This window comes from Peromyscus californicus, unplaced genomic scaffold, assembly GCF_007827085.1.
Source record: "Peromyscus californicus insignis strain IS unplaced genomic scaffold, ASM782708v3 Scaffold_9__1_contigs__length_137607984, whole genome shotgun sequence".
In the NCBI taxonomy this organism is placed as follows: Eukaryota; Metazoa; Chordata; class Mammalia; order Rodentia; family Cricetidae; genus Peromyscus; species Peromyscus californicus.
Window position 1 is genome coordinate 87,741,060 of NW_026294617.1, and position 19,671 is coordinate 87,760,730.

At 38.5% G+C, this 19,671-nt stretch overlaps 1 protein-coding gene and 1 long non-coding RNA gene across 3 annotated transcripts in view; one reads left to right on the plus strand and one right to left on the minus strand.

Moving 5' to 3' along the window:
• Vav3 (vav guanine nucleotide exchange factor 3) overlaps positions 1-19,671 on the plus strand; it is a 335,871-nt gene that overhangs the window by 229,343 nt on the left and 86,857 nt on the right. For both annotated transcript variants that reach the window (XM_052730572.1, XM_052730573.1), the window contains exon 19: positions 2,898-2,943. In XM_052730572.1, the coding sequence (XP_052586532.1) occupies positions 2,898-2,943 (46 nt within the window). The remainder of the gene's footprint in view (positions 1-2,897; positions 2,944-19,671) is intronic.
• LOC128105424 (uncharacterized) lies at positions 7,147-11,330 on the minus strand. Its single transcript, XR_008216327.1, has 5 exons — positions 10,974-11,330; positions 10,097-10,196; positions 9,681-9,816; positions 9,206-9,237; positions 7,147-8,560 (listed from the first exon to the last, which is right to left on the minus strand). It is a non-coding gene; the product is annotated as an uncharacterized LOC128105424 (long non-coding RNA).

The following is a 19,671-nucleotide window of genomic DNA, read 5'->3' on the forward strand; positions in this document are numbered from 1 at the left end:
TAGGAAGAGTTATAGCAAAGAATATAATATGAATAATGTGGTTTTATTTTGTTTCCTTTTTTTTTCAAACCTCCTGCCTCTCCTGTACTGGCTTAGCATTCTCTTTCCCCTTTAGTGCCAATGGGTGTATGATTATAAGGTTTTGTTTTAAAATTTCAGCTTCATTCTCAAGGCAGGCCAGTTTTTTCCATAGCCACAGGATCCTTAGGCTTGCGTAGCTGTCTGGGGGTGTTCACCTCACATGTCATCTAGGTCTTCATGGCTCCTTCTGACTACACAAAGCAAGTTTATTCTTCTATGTCTACTCAGCCACTTTCCACCTATTCCCTGTTGTTGAAAAATTAAAGCTAACGTCCATAAATGAAGGGAGCTTTCCCTTGTGTGGTTGGTGAAAATCCACAGAGAGAATTATTTTCCCCCTAAGATGCAAGAAAACCAGGAGAGTTTTAGATAATAAAAGTATTAAAAAATAAAAAAAGACAAGACAGTGAAACAAGACATAATTAACTTCTTATAGTTATAAAATTAGGTTTGCCTCCTCAACCCCTCTGGGTAGATCAAAGGAGAATCAGACTCCAGAGTCATGACTTTCATGTCCCTGGGCCTGTGACTTGAGAGCTCTCAGAAGAGGCAACCATTTATGTCCCTTGTTTCCCATCTTCTACCTGCAGACCAGGTCTCCCCAGCCCTGTCCGGGCTTTTGAGAAAATAGGTGCAAGGGGACTGTATATTAGAGTCAGGGACATTAAATTATGCATTTCAAAAAAAATTTTTAAATATATATATATTTATCTTTTTATGATAGAAAATGTTTTTGAGGTGCTTTTACGTATAGTTAATCATATTTTTTTTCCGAATGCACTTTGTCTAAATAGTTGAGGTTTCCTTTGGTGTGCAGAATTTCTTTAATACATAGTTTGTTTTGCTGCCTGCTTCTCCCACAGGAGAGTTTCTGTTTGAGGGTGAGTGACTTAAATGACTTTCCAGAAGGAAGAACATAAAGCAGTCAGTAGGGCAATTGGGAGGTAGGCATGCATGCCTGCAGTCGGTCATGCATGCCTGTAGTCTCAGCTCTGGGGAGGATGAGGCAAGAAGATCTCTTGCATGTTTGGTTCAAGGTCAGCTTCAGGAGCAGAGTCTTGGGTTCAAAACCACAACAAAATATACAAGCTATAGTTTCCCAGAATATATTAAGTTTATATCCTATATAAACGTAATGACGATAGGAACACTAAGGAATCACTTAATGATTCCAAAAGCTTAAAACAAATGGACTATCACCACCATCTCAATCAAGTAAACATTAGTATAGTTTTTCCTGGAAGATGGGAAAACCCAGCAGAGCTGTTTTTGATTTTGAACTTAATCTCCTTTTCTATATGATTATTAACCACATTGTGTCACCTACTTTAATCTTAAACTCAAGGCAAAACAGGCAAAGAGTTTCTGTTGTCAGTTGGGAAGGTGATGGTGATGGTGGGAAGCATGGACTGGCAGGCTGGACCTCACTGTTTATTTTCCTGTTGAATCTATCATGAGTTGTATTGCTTGGGGCCCTTTCTGTAGAAAGCTCAAAATTTTTAAATAAAAATTTAAGTAAAAAAGAGTTTGTCTTTGACATCAGTTTTCTTCCATATTTTCAGAAAGGGATTTGTAGCCCTTGGGCCTTCCCTTTTTATATCTTGGCCACCAAGTAGCCCAGGGCACCAATTTCTCTCACAGTGGTGCCTTATAATGGTTTTCCTAGCATAGACACTCTGCTTGCTCAACAAAGAGTCCATGCAGAGTTTAATGATCCTATTAGTCTTTTACAAATACATTTTGAAAGTAGTTGGAGTGAAAACAAAAATTACCTGCTTAAAGTTTATTTTATTTGCTTTACCTAAGAACCTTAGAATCTTCAGGATATGGCTTTGAGCCCTGGAGAAGGTTAAAAGACCCCATTTCAACATTTCAGTGATTTGACTTATGAATGAAATCAACCTGAGAAGCCACCCTGAGAAAAATCCACGGCTATGTGTGTTTCTCAAAGTGAGGGATCCTCTGACTGTACACACAATGGCAAATTTCAACACACATAAAAAGCAAATTCCTCTCATGAAAGTCTCCTTGATATAGTGGTCCTCCATGAAGCCACGTCTGCTGTGTAACAAAAATTAAAACAAATCAATCCTTCATTAGCAAGATTACTGCATTAATTATAGCGAAGAACTCAATGCTTGTGAAATCAAATGGTAACCATGCATTTTCAGATTTAAAAATCCCTTATCTGGCTTTCATAGCGTGCAGTTTTCCTTAGGAATTCCTTTTCTGTAATAATTGATTTTGTGCTTTAGCTAGCTGCATGTATTTTGTTTTTTAAAAAGATATCAAGATACAATTCCTCTGTAGTTAAAACACATTATTATTTAAGCATTTTCTGGAGCCAGGGCTTTGGGCCTTTGGTTTGAGACTGTGCCTTCTTCAATCACTGGTCTGTCAAGGCCCAGAAATAAATACTTGAGTTAGAATTTTTACAGATCTGCTTAAGACTGTGTTATTCATATTTCTTTGCTGGGAATATTTTCTAATCAAAAATGGTTCTATGGGATTAGTTTTCCTAGTTTCTGTAATCATAGGATTTTAAGAAATATTGGGTCAGAATATATATATTAGGCAAATAAAAGTATTTCTGTTTGTGTCAATGGTTTATAAAATGTAATGATATTCTAATGGAAAACTTATCGGGGGAATTATATTAAATTATAAATACAAACATTAAAATCACATTTTTGTCCCATTTAGTCATGTTTTTAATTGGAACTAAGGCAACATCGATTGCCAGAGCATCAGTGTTATGATTTTATGCCATATTACCAATGTGTCATTGTGTTATTTTGTTTTATTTTTCCACACAGAAACGGACGAATGGACTCCGGCGAGCTCCCAGACAGGTGGACCCAGGTGTGTTTCTCATTATATATTCTATGATAACTCCAGTTAAGTGATTATGAAAGTATATGGGAATTGCTGTGAGAAGTTGGCTGCATGGCTGGCCTTTGTTCCCATAGTTCAGTCTATACCTTGTGACCAGGAGGTGAAGGTCTAAAGTGCAAATCATTCCCGGGTGACTAACCCCCAGTCTGTGCACTTTCCACAGTCAGCAGGTGAGCTGGTTATTTGCTTACTGAACAGCCTCAGGGTGCCTGCATAATGCTAACATACCCAGCACCCTCCCCATTTTCCTCCTAAATCAGGTAAGAATACCAACTAGCTTACTGCCACTTAAAAACAGTGTGTTCCAAGAGGGTAAGGGAGAGCACATGACTGCTCCTTTCCCCATTTGGGGAAGTTTTCTTATTCTTCATCTGTATGATTTTATATCAGGAATATGGTTGTCAGGACACCATGAACATGTGTCCTCTGGAGACCAGTGATTCGGCTGCAGAAAACGGTAGTTTTCCCTAACATTGTGGTTTGCCCCTATCATTATCTTAATATAATCATTTTTTTTTATCCATTAAGAAATGCCTTCTGCAGTTTAATCACTGAACATTTTGTTCTGTTCATGATCCCATCCTTGGAGGTATAAAAGGTATTCACAGATACAGCATCCACATATGTGAATTTGATGCAAGTCCATCAAGTAGCCTTTCTGGGAAATAGTCTGGATTTCTGTTTGGCGTTGTGTTCTCATCATTGGCGCTGTTCATCTAGTTGTAAAGAGGCTTTTTCAAAGCATAACATCTTTTAACTGAAACCACACCCAGGCTGGCCCTGCCGGTTTATGAGATGATAGAGATTATGGAAGCCCTGTTGCCTCTGGCTAGAAATTGCCTCATTTACGTCTTGAGATCAGTTTAACTCTTTTAACTACAGAACAAAATTGATGCCATTAAAAACATAGGGTTCCATTTTCCTTTTTAATAGTTCTGACTTTCCCAAGCCAAGATCCTTTGCGGGGGTCTGTGTGATGACATTTAGAAGAGATATCATTTGTTGTATTTAGTAGGACTACTGTATGGTTGTGTGATGTGTTTTTTGTTTGCTTGTTTGTTTTGACTGAGCTGTATTTCTATTTCAGAAAATAATCTGGCTTTTAAAAGTGTTATTTTGAAATTTCTTTTTCACCTCTGTGCATTTTTATTTAGACTATTTCCTCCTAGAGAAATGCATTTATTTATAGTGTCAGAAGATGCACATTTAACTCTTCACAATTTACTTCACAACCAGTTTTCTACAATCTTTTAAAGGAAAATATAGTGACTTTTCAGATTATAAATTCAACCAAGTAGATCAGTAACAAAATAAATTCATACCACTTTATCCTAAAGTACTGTATGAATTTACAAATATACAAGAAGTACTTCTGTACATTTTGGAATATTTTCCTGTAGATAAGATGTGTGTATGTGAGTATATTTCTCATTCTTCACATTTCTGCGAAGAAGCAGATAGCTAGCTGATGATCTTGTGGTTGAAGCTGCAGTGAGGTTCTCCATGTTCCTCGCCTGAGCCACTCCTGGATTTAGGCCTGAGCTCCTTGTCTGGCTTGGTTGCTTTTGCATCTCTGCCTCCTTCTGTTAACCTGCAACGCTTCTGTGCTCAGAATGAACCCTTGTTTGCAACTGTCTTGTGATCAACTGATGTAACTGTCATTTAGCAGACTTTCACAGTTCTTGGGAGATGCGTATCCAAGACGTTTAAAGAGATATCCATGCAACTGAGGCAGAATGAACAGAGAACTTCCTAGGAGCATTGTCTGCCATTTGTGTTTTACTGTCGAGGATCCTTTGACCATCCTATCCTCATTTCTAACTAATATAATTGACTTTTCTAAGTCCTAATATCCTGATTGCTTTCTAGAATCCCATAAAGGGTGGATTGTGGAAAAATAAACTGTTTGAGGGGATCAAGTGTACTTACTTCATTGGGTTCAGATTTCAGAATCATGTGCAAAACTAAATCACACATGGGCCTTTTGTGCTGGAAAAGGACAGAAGATTTAATTAACTTTGTTACACAAGTTAGTGAGTGACTACGTATTTTTTCCTTAGGTTTTGACTCTTGCTTTTTATTTTCATTTATTTTTTAATCATTTTGGATAAAATATAATGATACCACTTTCCTCCCATCCCTTTCCTCCTTCCAACCTCTCCCAAGTCTCCCTGCTTCAATTCCTTCCACACTCCCCCTAAATGACAGCCTCTTCTTGCCAATTATTATTATTACACTATTGTAACAATTATTATTATTAAACCTGGGTCTGTTTATGTTCTTTGTGTGCATATGGTTTCAGGGCCGATCACTTTGTATTGGACAACCAGTTAAGGGGCTCATCCCTGGGAGAGGCTAACTCTCCCTCTCTCAACAGTCATGTTACCTATAGTTCCTTATCAAGGAGTGTGATCCCGTAAGTTCTCCCTACTTCCTAGTTAGTGTGTCTATTGATATTGCCACTGTTTAGGTCTTGATTATGCAGCCATTTCTATGGGAGACTGATTCACCACAAACATCATGGCGTAATGGCTACTGTGATCTCTGTGCCCCATCTTTTATGTTGGTTTCTGAGCTATGGAGGCAAGAGCTGAGACATAGACGTATCCATTGGGACTGGACTCTCCGTGATCCATCGATGTCTTCATTGTGTCCAGTTGTGGTTTTATGTGATGGTCTCCACTTGCTGCAAAAAAAAAAAAAAAGTTTCTTTGATGAGAGGTGGTAGCTACACTTAACTGTGGGTGTGAGGATAAGACTTAGAATGTAGTTGAAAATTATTCTGGTCTAGCAAAGTGACTGCAGTAGATTCTGTTCTAAGATCCATGACCTCGCCAGCCTTAGGAAGTCAGCTAAGTTTCTCGTACCAGGCACGGCTCCCTCCTGTTAGTGGGCCATAATTCCCATTAGACAGCAGTTGATTACCACCGACATATGAGTGACACTTATTCCACCTTTATGGATATCTTGCCATGCTGGTTACTGTTGTGGTTTCATAGGTGTTACAGCTGGGTAGGACTATTAGTTGCTTCTCTCCCTTGGTAGCTTCCAAGTATTTTCTGGTAGCATGGAAGCTAGGCCACAGGAAGGAGGTTTTCAAGTTATATCCAGCTCAAATAATCTAGGTCCTGTGTTCTTAGTGTGCAGCGTTTTCAGCAATAGGGGCTTACCTTCAAGTCCTGTGAGGCAACCAAGGACAACAGCCATGGTTTGGGGACTCAAGCTGACTACCCTGACTAACCATTCTAAAGGAGGTTTCTCGTGCCTGGTACTGGGTTTTTTTAATCTACGATGCTTGTGGGGAATATTATTAATCCTAGTGTCATAACTTCCTTTAAGGTGAGTGTGTGTGTGTGTGTGTATACACTTATATGTATTGTATATGATTTTAGGTAAGGGTGTTTAATTCAAACCCTTGAGGCTTTATCAAACAAGCTTGGTGACGCTGTCCCTTTTCCCTCTTTCTCCTTCTGTATTGACCTCCCTCCCACTTTCCCATTTGGAACCCCTCCCTCCATTTCCCTTTTTCCCCACTTCATATTGCCTGTATCGTGCTATTCACTTACTGTTTGAATTCTACCTGGTGACATAGTAACAAGCCGTGTCGTGGCCTGGTGTTGGGAAGTGTGCCTCTGAAACCTGTTCGAACTGGAGGCTGGACTTAGCTCTTTGCATGCTGCTTCCCCTCTTCAGTTTGCTTCCCCTCTTGAGCTGTGATGTTCATATTTATGAAAGAAGATTTGTAAGAATACCTGCCTCACAGGTGTTGTGAGTATGATGTGAAGACTTTTGAAAGTGCTTAGTAAACGGTAAATACTCGTTGGTAGCAATAATTATATTGATTAATTTGTCCTACAGCAAGTGATTTAATATTGAACACTTGAAGTGGAGAATCAATATTTGCAAGTTACATCTTTGAAAACAGATGCAATTTTATATTGAATTTATATTGAATCAAGAAGTTGCAGCCTGCTGTGGTGGTGCACTTCTTTAATCCCAGAACTAGGGAGGCAAGGGCAGCTTGATCTCTGTGAGTTGGAGGCCAACTTGGTCTACAGAGTGAGTACTAAGTCATCCAGAGCTACATAGTGAGACACTCTTTGGAAAAAGTAAACAAACAGACAAAAAGTTGTATAATCATAGTAATTTTAATATTTCCCTTTGTTTCCGGTTTGCTGAACAGCTTTTACAATCTTTTGATTATCTTTACTAAAAGAGGCAACAAAGAGGGATGGTTGCGAGTGATTTATTTTGGGTATAATTGTTATAACTTTTTGTTTCAATTAAGGCAATGAAAACTCTAGTTGAAATTAGTGTGTGTTTGCGCGTGCACGTGCGTGTGCGTGTGTGTGTGTGTGTGTGTGTGTATTTCTATCACAACCCCCAAAACATGAGAGCTACATGTTTGTGTTGTGGCTTGTCTGGACACTTAGAACATTCTACTATAATTGTACCTAATCTTTATACACCATGTTCGCGATAGTTTCATTCTTTTTCCTGGTTCTGTACTGGGCTAAGAAATTTTTTTTTTATCGATTTTTAATCCTAACTGCTTTACAGATGTAATAATATGTCAGATGTGAATTCTGGTAGCTCTTTTGAGTCACTTACTTACAATGTGTTTTCGTCAGTTTGTACCTCTCTGCCTGACACAGATGTTGGTATCAAGACAACAACACTTGTACCAGACAGATCAATTATTTCAGGAACATGGAGGTGCTGGGCCTTTTTTCAAGAACATGAGATTGTAAGTCTCAAGTAAATTCTAAGCACTGTTGTAATATTTTTCACCTCAAGTGGCACTCAAGGTCAAAGTTACCAATTAAATTTTAATACTTAGATTCAAAAATTTCCTTCTATCTTAGTAATGCAGATTTAAGATTGATTTTTGTTTACATGCAGTGTATCTGTGTGCCATAGCATGTGGTCTTTCAGTGAGTTCATATTTTTAGACTTTTGTAAAATTGCCATACATTCATGGAACTCATAACCTCCTGTATGTGAGTCCACAGTCATTAACTTAAAAAAAATCAGGTTTGCCGGGCGGTGGTGGCGCACGCCTTTAATCCCAGCACTCGGGAGGCAGAGCCAGGCGGATCTCTGTGAGTTCGAGGCCAGCCTGGACTACCAAGTGAGTTCCAGGAAAGGCGCAAAGCTACACAGAGAAACCCTGTCTCGAAAAACCAAAAAAAAAAAAAAATCAGGTTTTTGTTCTTTGTTGTGCTGTCAAAAGATTAGATGGAGAGGATGGGAAATGTTTTGGTAGCTTTCTCTCCTCTGAGCTTAAGCTGCTTATGTGCACTTTTATAAACGTCTCTAATAAATGATCAGATAATGGCTAAATGGATGAATCTTTTCAGAGAGCAAAGGCTCATTGTTGCCTTCGCGATTATAGAAACAATACCTATGACTTGGAAAGGCTGTGTTCTTATACCCTTAGGAGGAGTCTTAACCATTTCTTAGCAGATGCATCTTCAGTGATGTTCATGATCTCCTCCAGATGAGCAGGACTGATATTCACATTCTTCCTGTCTTTATGTGAAGAAAGGATTAAAGTAACTTGTCATCATCAACCTCATGCCTTCTGTGAAATTAAACATAGCCAAGTTGTGAATTATAAAAACAACATGGTCCTTCTCCATAATATTTATATTCTATGTAGGAAAGAAATAGATAAAAACACCAGGTTTCAGTTGCATAAATGCATATGTATATACATTAGTTGTAAGGAAATTTAACATTGTGTAGTATTCTGCATATAGATCCTTTGGACTGTGGGATAACTATAACATAGTATCTTAGAAAATAGTCTTACAAACATAGGAAACCATCTTTAATTACATAGTCCATGCAAATAAGCTAAAACTGAATTAGAAAAGACAAGAAATTGTGGGCTCAGATTACCATTAAACTGATTTATGTGTAGATATTTTGCATTCATGTAAATAAACATTTTGTTATGCTGGCCTGTGGTATTGAATTGGAATTTAATATGGTTCTCCTTGGTGCTTTAATTTCAAAGGATTGCATTCTAAATCTAAATAGAATTGCTGACTTCCTTTACATTTGATTTTAAACAGAACAACTTATTCAATAGAGAAATCTTATATTTTAGTTTCCAAGTGATGAGAAAAAAAATAAACCAGCAGCTCATTATTTTTAAAATTCTGGCTCTAAAAGCTTATTTTAAAAATGATACTTTTCTTTTAAATGAGGGAAACAAGTGTACCTTCTTGACGGTTTTTGTAAGTGAGCCTTTGTCTGCAATAAACAAGAAACAAATTCAGTAGACTGTCATATTTCCATATTAATCAGCCACTCCTACTTCTATCCTTTCTTTCAACCCTAAAACTAATTTTTCATGAAATATATAAGTCCGATCCTAAATGGTGGAAGTATAATTATAAATGTGTAAGAATACATTTCACATTGAGAGAAATACACTTGAAAAAGTAAAATGGGGCAAGGAGAACCCAGTGATTAAGATTCATTGCAGAGGAATGAGAAATCCAAGCTGTGAACGAAGCTGGAGAGTGTGCTCTGGTTTTTAAAATAGCTGATTTTCCTCCAAGCTTCTATTAAACTATGAACAATAAGACTAGTTTTGCACTGAGGCAGTTGATCCCCCTGTAGTTATTTTTCAGGACTACCTTTCTAATTCCCTTTGCCAGGATAACAGATTTCTGAAATGAACATCACAGCACCTGGCTCACGTCTCTTTTGGTTTGAGGATTTATTTCTCCTTTTCAAGGCTCATTCTGAGTTCACAAAGGACCACTACTGCTTTCTGGCAGGTCTGTACAAGCCTTGCAAAGCCAGTCTTTCATACAGCACAGGTACCTTTAAAATAGGAACAAAGGGGAAGTGAATATTCATAGATATACATGGGGGGTCCTTTTAGATGGCAAACAGTATCAGTAATGTGATTATTGAGATAACAAAATATTTGTGCTATAATACTTAAGGGTCATTTATAAACTTGTAGCATAATCTTATTAATAATGTTATCTTTAGATGATAAAGTACGCATCTATTAAATGTTTAGAGAAGCATTCCAAAAAGGAAGTCATAAATGTAGTGAGCTACTTTGAACATTTATCATTGATAAAATGTTCTTTACCTGGCAGATGAGATATGACCCATGTCTCCTTCTCTATATCGGTGGCCATGATAGTTAGCTACTGCTCCATATGAGAAGACAAACTATGTGCCATGCAATACTAGATAAAAATAGAAATTTCAGAAATTTATTATAGGCCAACCACTTCTGAGAGCCAGATAATCTCATTTCAGAACTGAGGTCCCAACTGTCAGATGAAAGAAACCAATTGGATCAAAACTTATTACTCTCCAATAACACTATTTGGTGTAATACCTAACTGATCCTGGGAGAGAAGCTATTGATAAATTAGGTTATGATTATATTATTACCACAGTTCTATCTACAAATAGGTTTATCACATTAACTGGAACATGGGAGTACAGTTTGTAAAATTTCAGTCAAAATAGCATATTTGTAGTTATTTTTTCAACATCACCAAATTGATTTTTTAATTTGAACAAAAAGAAAAGTTTACATTAGGTTCTTAACATTTGTTTTTACAGATCATTTGGTAATTTGGGGGACTAACACATTTATTTCTGTGTAATTAAAAGTAATACAGGCACATTTCCTTGCTTTTTATGAACATTTTTTTTTTCTGGAAGAAGGAGAACTAAAACATAACATGTTTAGCAGTAATACTGTTCAGCCTATGATGAGCTGCCCAAGTCAATGGTATAGGTTTATGAATGGGATAGTCAACTCTTAGTAGCTGGGGAAGAATTCATTGTTGGTGGAAGCAAGACATAGCAAGAGGAAAGAAAAGGTTGCAAGCTATATCAGTAATTTCAGTAGATTTACAAATTTCAAATGAGGTTAAGTAATATCAACCGTTACGCTTTTGCTTGTGACAAACACAATTCAAAAAGTTTAAGAAAAAAGGGGGCTGGCTTACCAGTATAGGTAAAGGGTAAGTTCAGAGTGCTTGGTTCAATCAGAATTGTATCCGAGGGCTCAATGGAAACATTCTGAGTTCAGTTTCCCCACACTGTCTCACCTCTTCTCTTCAGACTTCTGTTATCAGGCACCCCAGGCACATTGGTCTCATTTCCAGGCAAAGATGTTCACATGTAGCTCTCATTGTTCACAGTAGCCAGTGATTCCAGAGAAAGCAAAGTGCCTCTCCTTCTCCAGTATGCTAAGAATCTAAGGAGAGCTGCAATTGTCCTGGTCTTGACCAGGTTGTCATCTCTGCAGCAGTGGCTGTAGTCAGAGTCCCCTGGGATGGGACAGCCTGGTTTCTCTGCTCGTCTTCTATGATGGAGGAATGGAGAAGCGGGGGTGACAACCTAGCTGCATAGACTTTTCCCTCCCTCCCTCCCTCCCTCCTTCCCTCCCTTCCTTCCTCCCTCCCTTCCTGTTGTATGTGTACAGAATTGAGAAGCAAAAGGAAGAGAAAACATTTTTTAGACATTTCATCCTTGTGTGTACTGTGACAGGCTTTCCCATATCCCCTACATTCTTCTTTTACTACTTATAGGTTCTTATAAGTAAATAAGGAGACGCATAACCTAAAATAGGAGGCAGAGAAGACCAACAAACACCAATCCCAAATGGTAGCTTTTGTTGGCAGCAAAGCCAAGAGAGGAGCAGTTTTCTTGTCTCATGGTTTCATGGTTGTTTTTTCTAACTGTGTCCTTGTACCTGAAACACCAAGCTGGCATTCTCCTATGAACACAGATACTGGCCTTCTAGAAGGCAAAAGTTCTTTGTTCCGCTATTACCTACCCAATGTTAGTACAGATTGGTGCATTTGATTAGAAAACCGAGTAAACAAGATCCTAAAGTATTATGCTTTGTGGGGACAAATGGGAAGAAGGTGCCCTAAGTGCTTGAAGGGTCAGGAAGGAAAACCATAGACATGGATGTATTACTTTAGGTCATAGCCTGCAGCTGTGACAGAAAGCAAATAATGAAGGAAAGGAAGGGGCAGATCATAACTTTGTCTCTGTTCTGTTAGTCAGTGTGTGTGTGTGTGTGTGTGTGTGTGTGTGTGTGTGTGTGTGTGTGTGTGTGTGTGTGTGTGTGCGTGTGAGAGACAGAGAGACAGAGAGAGAGAGAGAGAGAGAGAGAGAGAGAGAGAGAGAGATTCTATATTAGATGTCCATATGACTTTTTCCAAAGATCTTTAGTGTTATTTATTCCTCAACATATATTCTCCTTTACCTTTGCCTACCCTCCCTCATCTGAACTTAACCCTTTTCATTCCAGTATTCCTTCAATTTTCACTTATTTCAGAATTTCCAGAGGCTGTGGTTTATACTGAGGGCTCTGCATTGGCAGAGGTCAGCATGGATGTATAATCTTGGGAGAGTTTGCCCATGTTTATCACCTCTAAAATAGGGAGAAGTAGCAACTATTTTCTTGTGTCATAATGAAGGTCAAATTGATTAATAGATGAAGCAATTTCCCATAATGTTCACTATGGTGATATTTTATTTGTACTGAAATGTGATTTTATTTGTATGTTAATAAATAAAGTTGCCTGGGGGTCAGAGCTAATAGCAAGCCATAGCAGAGCTGGACGTTCGTGGCACACACCTTTAATCCCAGCACTTGGTAGGCAGAGTTAGGTAGATCGCTGTGTGGTCAAGGATACAGCCAGCATTGGAGACACATGCCTTTTTTTTTTTTTTTTTTTTGGGTTTTTCGAGACAGGGTTTCTCTGTGTAGCTTTGCGCCTTTCCTGGAACTCGCTTTGGAGACCAGGCTGGCCTCGAACTCACAGAGATCCGCCTGGCTCTGCCTCCCAAGTGCTGGGATTAAAGGCGTGCGCCACCACTGCCCAGCTGGAGACACATGCCTTTAATCTCAATACCAACCATAGAAGACCTGGAGGTCTGTACAAACAGGCAGTGATGAGGCGGTCATGTGGTTGGATTTACAACCAATGAGAAGGCAGAACAGAAAGTCTATATAAAGATAAACACTCAGGAAGTAGGTCTCTCTTGGCTGAAGAGGCTAGCTGCAGCAGGCAGGTAAGGCTCTTAGCTCTGATCTCTTGGCTGTCTTCTTTGCATTGGTTCTGTGTTTCTTATTTAATAAGACGGTTGGTTACATCTACAGTTAGCACCTAGTGATTTGTAAGTGACGACTGTCACCAGTGCATATACACACCTGCACTGGTTCCATACAGATGTGTGATAGGTTGTCCTAAACAACATCTTATAGTTTCTATGACTCTGACATCTGAGCATGGTTTAGCTCGGGTTTCTCTGCTTCAGGTTTGCTCACAAAGCCTCATTTAGCATGTAAGGTGATGCTAAATGTCCTCTGGAGGCTCAGCTGGGGAGTAGTCCATTTTCAACCTCACGTATCTGGAAGCAGCATTCCATTCCCTTTAGAGGACTGAACTAAAGGCCCCAATACCTACCACACATTGCCAGATGTTGCCCCCAGTTCTTTACTGTGTGAACTTTTTTTTTGTGGATGTTTGCTTCACCAGAGCATGCAAGCCAAGAAGGCAGTAGGGCACCCTAGCAATTAAAGCCTTACAGGACACAATCATGGGAGTGAAGCTGTGTCATGGATTCTTGAGTTTAAATAGTTTACCCAGAATCATGCAGTATATGGTGGGTACCAAACTTACTCATACTGTTTGAGCCTAAAGTACCTCTAAAAGATCTGTGCACTCTACTATCTTTGAACAAAGAAAGCTTATTTCCCAAGGCTTAACTGCATAGGACTGTGAAAATTAGTAGTGAGGTCTGGTCTGTTTTGCAGAGTTCATTAGTGGTTGCTGTGACAGAGCAGATTCATGGCTGATTTTATTTTATGCATTATTAATTTTGAAAATGTTAATCTCAAATTGCTACAGTATTTCAATTAATTTGGACGATTAAAACTTAGCACCAGAAGAATCCTTTGCAAAAGATAAGGCGGCTAATTAGAGGCTCTGAAACAAACAACTGGTAGACCCTGGCTCAGAAACAAGTTGGGTTGATGACTCTGGCAGAGCTCACTCCTCTGAACAGTTTTGAAGTAGAAAGGATGATTTCTGGCAGGCTACATATTAAAGTTGAGTTTTTAAAAAACATTTTAAGGCATTAACTGCTTTACATATAATTTAAGATATGATGCAGTTCTGAAAACTGCTTTATGTTTATTTTGCTGTATTATCTTTTGAGTAACAATAGCAGGAATAGAAATGTAACAATTATTCATTGTTCAGTTATGAGTTAAGGGGGTGAGGTAGAATTGAAAATAATTTGACTTTCTTTAATTTTGCATTCAGACATTTATTGTAAAAATTTCAGAAAACATAAAGGAAAATTTCCCTAAAGCTCCCTGAAGAAATATGTTGGATCCACTCATTCAAGTGACCCCCCTCTACAGTTTCTCCTCATGCTTCTTTTCTTTCCATAGAGTAACATGTTTGCAAAATGTCTTAGTGTTTTTATTGCTGTGAAGACCACTATGACCATGGCAACATTTAATTGGTGTGGCTCACTTACAGTCTCAGAGGTTCACTCCGTTATCATCATGACCAGGAACATAACAGCATGCAGGCAGATGTGGTGCTGGAGCTGAGAGTGCTACATCTTGCAGGCAACAGGAAGTCGACTGACTGCCATACTGTAGGAAGCTTGAGGAAAAGAGATCTCAAAGCTCACTCCCACAGTGACACACTTCCTCCAACAAGGCCACACCTCCTAATAGTGCCACGCCTTTTGGGGGCCATTTTCTTTCAAACCACCATACAAAATGTCTTTACTTTTTAAGGCTTAGTATTCTGCTTTCAACGCTTTGTTTCCTGAACATATTTGTTTAACCATTTGTCAAGTATGCAGGCTTGGGGTTGAGTTTAAAGAGTGAATAAAGTGTGTTCTTGCTCCCAGAGAACTGTCAAGGGAGCAAAGGTAGTATTGAAGTTTGGGAATGCAAGAGACTATGAGGGGTGCATGGTGATCAGGGAATGAGATGTAAACTGAGATGCACAACACACGGAGAAGGTTGATGAAAAAAAGTGGATTTATGATAAATGTGGATGTAGGGAACAGCTTTGTTCAAGGCCAGGAGATGTTACAGATACAGAATGGTAGAGGGAAAGTTGTGTATAAGAAACAGGGTAAGGCATTTGTTATTCTACACCAGGAAATTAAGAGTAGAGTATACCCTGAGGAGCCTGTTGAGCCTTGGAAGAGTTGTAACTAGAAAAGTAACATGGTCAGCTAGGTTGCAAAGACCATCCTAGCCAGAATTTGAGGCGAATCTTGAATTATTAAAAGCTCTTCAAAAATATGGAGTGATTTTATCCTGATATATTGTCAAATTTCACTCTCTCTAGTTTTTATTATTATAAAAATGAAAGGACCTGAGCAGATGTGGCCATATGGTTGATTGCTACTAAACAACAGAGTCATGAAGGTAGAGTTTCTGGGTCAGTGCAGACAAATGCTCAGATAGCAGTGACTGTGTGAATATGTATGTGTGCACCAAAACTTCCTTTAATTTTAATTGCATTACATCTCCATTGTTATTAGCATAAGAAGATATGTCATATGCTTTTGATTATTAACACTGTACTTGTTTTTGCTATAAGTCATTTGATAGGAATATAGTAGTGTGTTGAAACTTATCTCCTAGGACAGATGTTTCTCTACTTTATGATGGTACTCTGTGATGGTAAATCTATTGTAAGTTCAAAATAGCATGAAGCCAAAATGCACTTAATGTACCAGGCATCATATTTCTAACTCACTGTACTGTCTCGTGTGTGTGTGTGTGTGTGTGTGTGTGTGTGTGTGTGTGTGTGTGTATGAGAGAGAGAGAGAGACAGAGACAGAGAGACAGAGAGAGATATCTGACTGTCTATGTTATGCTGGGACCAAACTCAGGGCTTTACACATAGCGGGCAAGTACCCTACTAGGAGTACCAGTAGTTTATCCTCACGATCGTAACCAACTGGAACTGTGACTGGCTGTTGTCACCCCGCAAATGAAGAGAATGTTGTATTGTATTTGACTAGACTGGGAAAATATATAAATTCCAAGTGTGGTTTCTATTGAATGTACATTAACTTAGTACTACCAGAAAGTCAAAAATCTGGGCCACCTTAGGTTGAGGACCACCTATCATGTGCCAGTAAATTCACATATGAACTTCATTTTAGGTAAGATATTTGCTTTTAATTTTTACCGGCTACTTATATACTCAATTATGAATTACCTGTTTGTTCCTTACCTATTTTTATTTCCAAAATTTACTGATTTTCCAAAGATTTTTAAGAAAGATACATAAATAAAAAACAGTCTTTAAAAAACACTTGGGTAATTTTCTAGCATATTTGTTTCTATATAGATTTTAAATTTGTAAATTGTCAAAGATTTTATTTATATTTTATGCTTTTATGTTTAGAAATTTTAATATATTTGTAAGTGTATCCAACATAGACATCAACATTTTAAGTTTTTGTAATAGCATTTATCTGTTTATTTTCAGTTAAGTAATAATGTGCTTGCTTTAATTTTTAAAATTTTAAGTAAGACACTGTTTTCTTTGATCAACTCTAAAGTAAACATCAAAATGTTTTCAATGATTTTCCAACTGTTTTCACATTTAAGCAGTCTTTCTCGTATGTTGCTTAAAATCCACATTTTGTACTTTGTAGCTTTGGATTTTATTATATTCATAGTTTGCTTAGACCATGTTATCTCATATAAAATATGCTATAGTATATGCTCTGTGGAGCTAGAAAGGTAATAACTTTTTATATGCATCTCAGTGGTCTACATGGAGACAGTCAGATTTTCTTGTTTGTAACATATGAAAAAAGTAAGATTACATTTCTCATGTTTTCTTTTGATGTAGGAAGAAAATTGATATATGCCTGTTCCCTTGCATTCAGAGTGACTCTTCCATTGTTCTCTCTAGGCTTGAAAGTTGTCATCTTCCTTAATGTTATGTGTCCTCCTCATGTTCATTTTCTCAGCTGCTCTCAAGAACAAGACTAGACCTATGGCATTTGCAGATCTTTGGTGTTGGTAATTGTTATGTCGTTTTCAGTTTCTGCTTAACGTGAAGCATGTAGTAGATACTACCTTATCACGAGCAGTGTGGATGTCTGCACTTAGGGCTCTAGTTGGAGAAGTTTGTACAGCAATCATGGCTCTTTGTGCCTTTGCTTTCTGTTGTTCTAGTGGCCCACAGCCAACTGCAGACAAACATCACATGGAGGATTGAGGAATAATCAATTCACGGCCTTTATAATTATCCACTATTCTGATTAGCGTGATGAAAACTCCCATCATCCACCCTACCCAGGACAAGAATAAAGTGTATCCACACTGTGCATCCCACCTCTCAGTTACTCAGTCAGTAACTGTCTTGTGTGCCTTATAGCAGATGTACTGCTATGGGACAGTTTTCAGAAAATCTGATTTTACTTAGTGATGGCCCCTGGGTTCTAAAGTAGTTATGTGAAAGAGGCTTCAGTGGGAGAAGAGATTAATGGCCGTCCTGGTGGCGGTGCTAATGGGTGTGTAGGCAAAAGTATACTGGTACCTGCGACTTTTAGTCATCACCAGAAGTTCTGAAGCTCTCCATTTTTGTGAATCCATCTTACGTTTAAGGAACACTTCCCTGGGGGAAATTGGTAGGACCGAGTTGGAAAAGTACCTCTGGTGTCCTGCCTGGCACATTGCTTTTCATTTGAGAAAACACGTTTCTGTGTGTCCACATGAACACAGGACTACTTGCAGGTTCCTCCTGTGCTCAGTGGCCCAATCAGGATAGCATGATGCCTTCAGTTGGAGACAGAAAGGTACTTTCTGGAACTAAGAATTCCTCTTGCTATTTGTTTAGTTTAAGTGCCTGAGCAGGGTTATGCAGGTGCGAGTGTCCACACACATTTCTTCACCACCACCTGCAGCTTTCACCCCGGAAAAAGAAACTAGCCATTAAAAAAAAAAAAAAATGGAATGCCGCACTTCAGGGAGCCCATGTTAAATACGATTTGCATCTTCCTTTTAAATTCAAGCAATATCCAAGAACAAATCTGGCCAATGGTTTTGAGAAAACGAAATGGCAACACCTTCTTGGAATCTCAAATTGTTCAAGGATATGTATTTTTCCCGCTAGCAAAACAGGAAGAAACTGGAAAACATATGGACTCAGGTTGAGCATATGATGTATTTTCAACTTGAATTGGCACTTTATTCATATTTGTAGTGAGTCTTAAAATTAATTTTGGTGAAGAATTTAGATTTAAGAGAGGAAAATTTTTTGCTCTCTGGGACTAAATCAACATTTGCGGCATCTCATTAATCACTGCCTTATGTAACTGCTTTCCTACCTGAGAGAAGCCACTGAGATGAGAGAAGTTTATAATATCAATGCCAAGTACAGATCTTGCCTCTCCAAAAGGAGTTCATTAATCATCATCGAAGCACAAGAAAGAAACATACTTCACGATTCATGCCAATTTCTTAAGTAACGTTTCTTAAAAGGAAAAAAAAAATGCACCGTTTTTTAAAATCTCATTTGAAAAGGTTTTAATTTGGCTGTTAATGTGTGGTGTTATGTAAATTTAAACTGTTCCGAGAATTCCTGTCCAGAGTGCACAGCCAGCAGTAGAATGTATTGAGTAAGAGTTGGCGCTCCTGGCTGACAGCAAGCCGGTTCAGTTTCTTGGCCTTGTTGCTTCCTGCCCGTGGGGTCATAATGCATACTCCATGCTTCAAAGGCAATGCTTGGCACCAAATGACGGGCCAGTAGCCCCAGTACCCTGACCTGCAGCAAACAGTAAAACCTTAAAGTTTGAAAATCGGTTTCAAGCCAACCATCTGTGTAATTATTAGGGCCTTCTGTGTAATTCTTTAATAGGCTTTGGCTTTCTCGTTGGTAGACGAGTCTGAGAATATCTGCCTGACTTACACCATAAGGTTAGTGGTTATGCAAGGGAGGCAACACTTCGGTCCATAGGAAATGGAATCTATCCATGGCATACAGAGTCATGCAGTGAAATAAAAAGTGAGAAACCTGGAGGTGGTGGCGCACACCTTTAATCCCAGCACTTGAGAGGCAGAAGCAGATAGATCTCTGTGAATTCCAGACCAGCTTGGTTTAGGGATCAAGTTCCGGGATAGCTAGAGCTACACAAAAAAGAAACCTTATTTTGAAAAACCAAAAATAAATATAAAAATAAAAAGTTAGAGGCAACTTAATGAATTTTTTTTTTGACATGGGACTACTACATAGTTCAGGTTGGAGAGGCAGGAATGAAACTTTAGATTCTCTTGTCTCAGCATTCTAGGGTAGCAGACCATGTCCCTTTCTGGTATCTTTATTTTGCCATGTGTCTTGACCTCTCAGTGGTAGCGCTATTTTGGTGGTGATCAGCCCTGTGGTTAACATGTCATCTATGCAAGTCCCGTCCAGTCCCGTCCTCATCGTGTGTGCCCCCCCCCCCATTTACTGGAGAGTTTAGCATTTTGTTACAACTGTGCATTTACATCTGTTTGTTTATTTTCTAATTTACAAAACTGTTTACAACTTAGAAAAAAATGTAAGGGAAACAGTAAGTCATCATGAGATGGAAGGAACGATAATATTCAAAATGAAAAGGAACTCATGCTGACCTCATGAAAAGAGA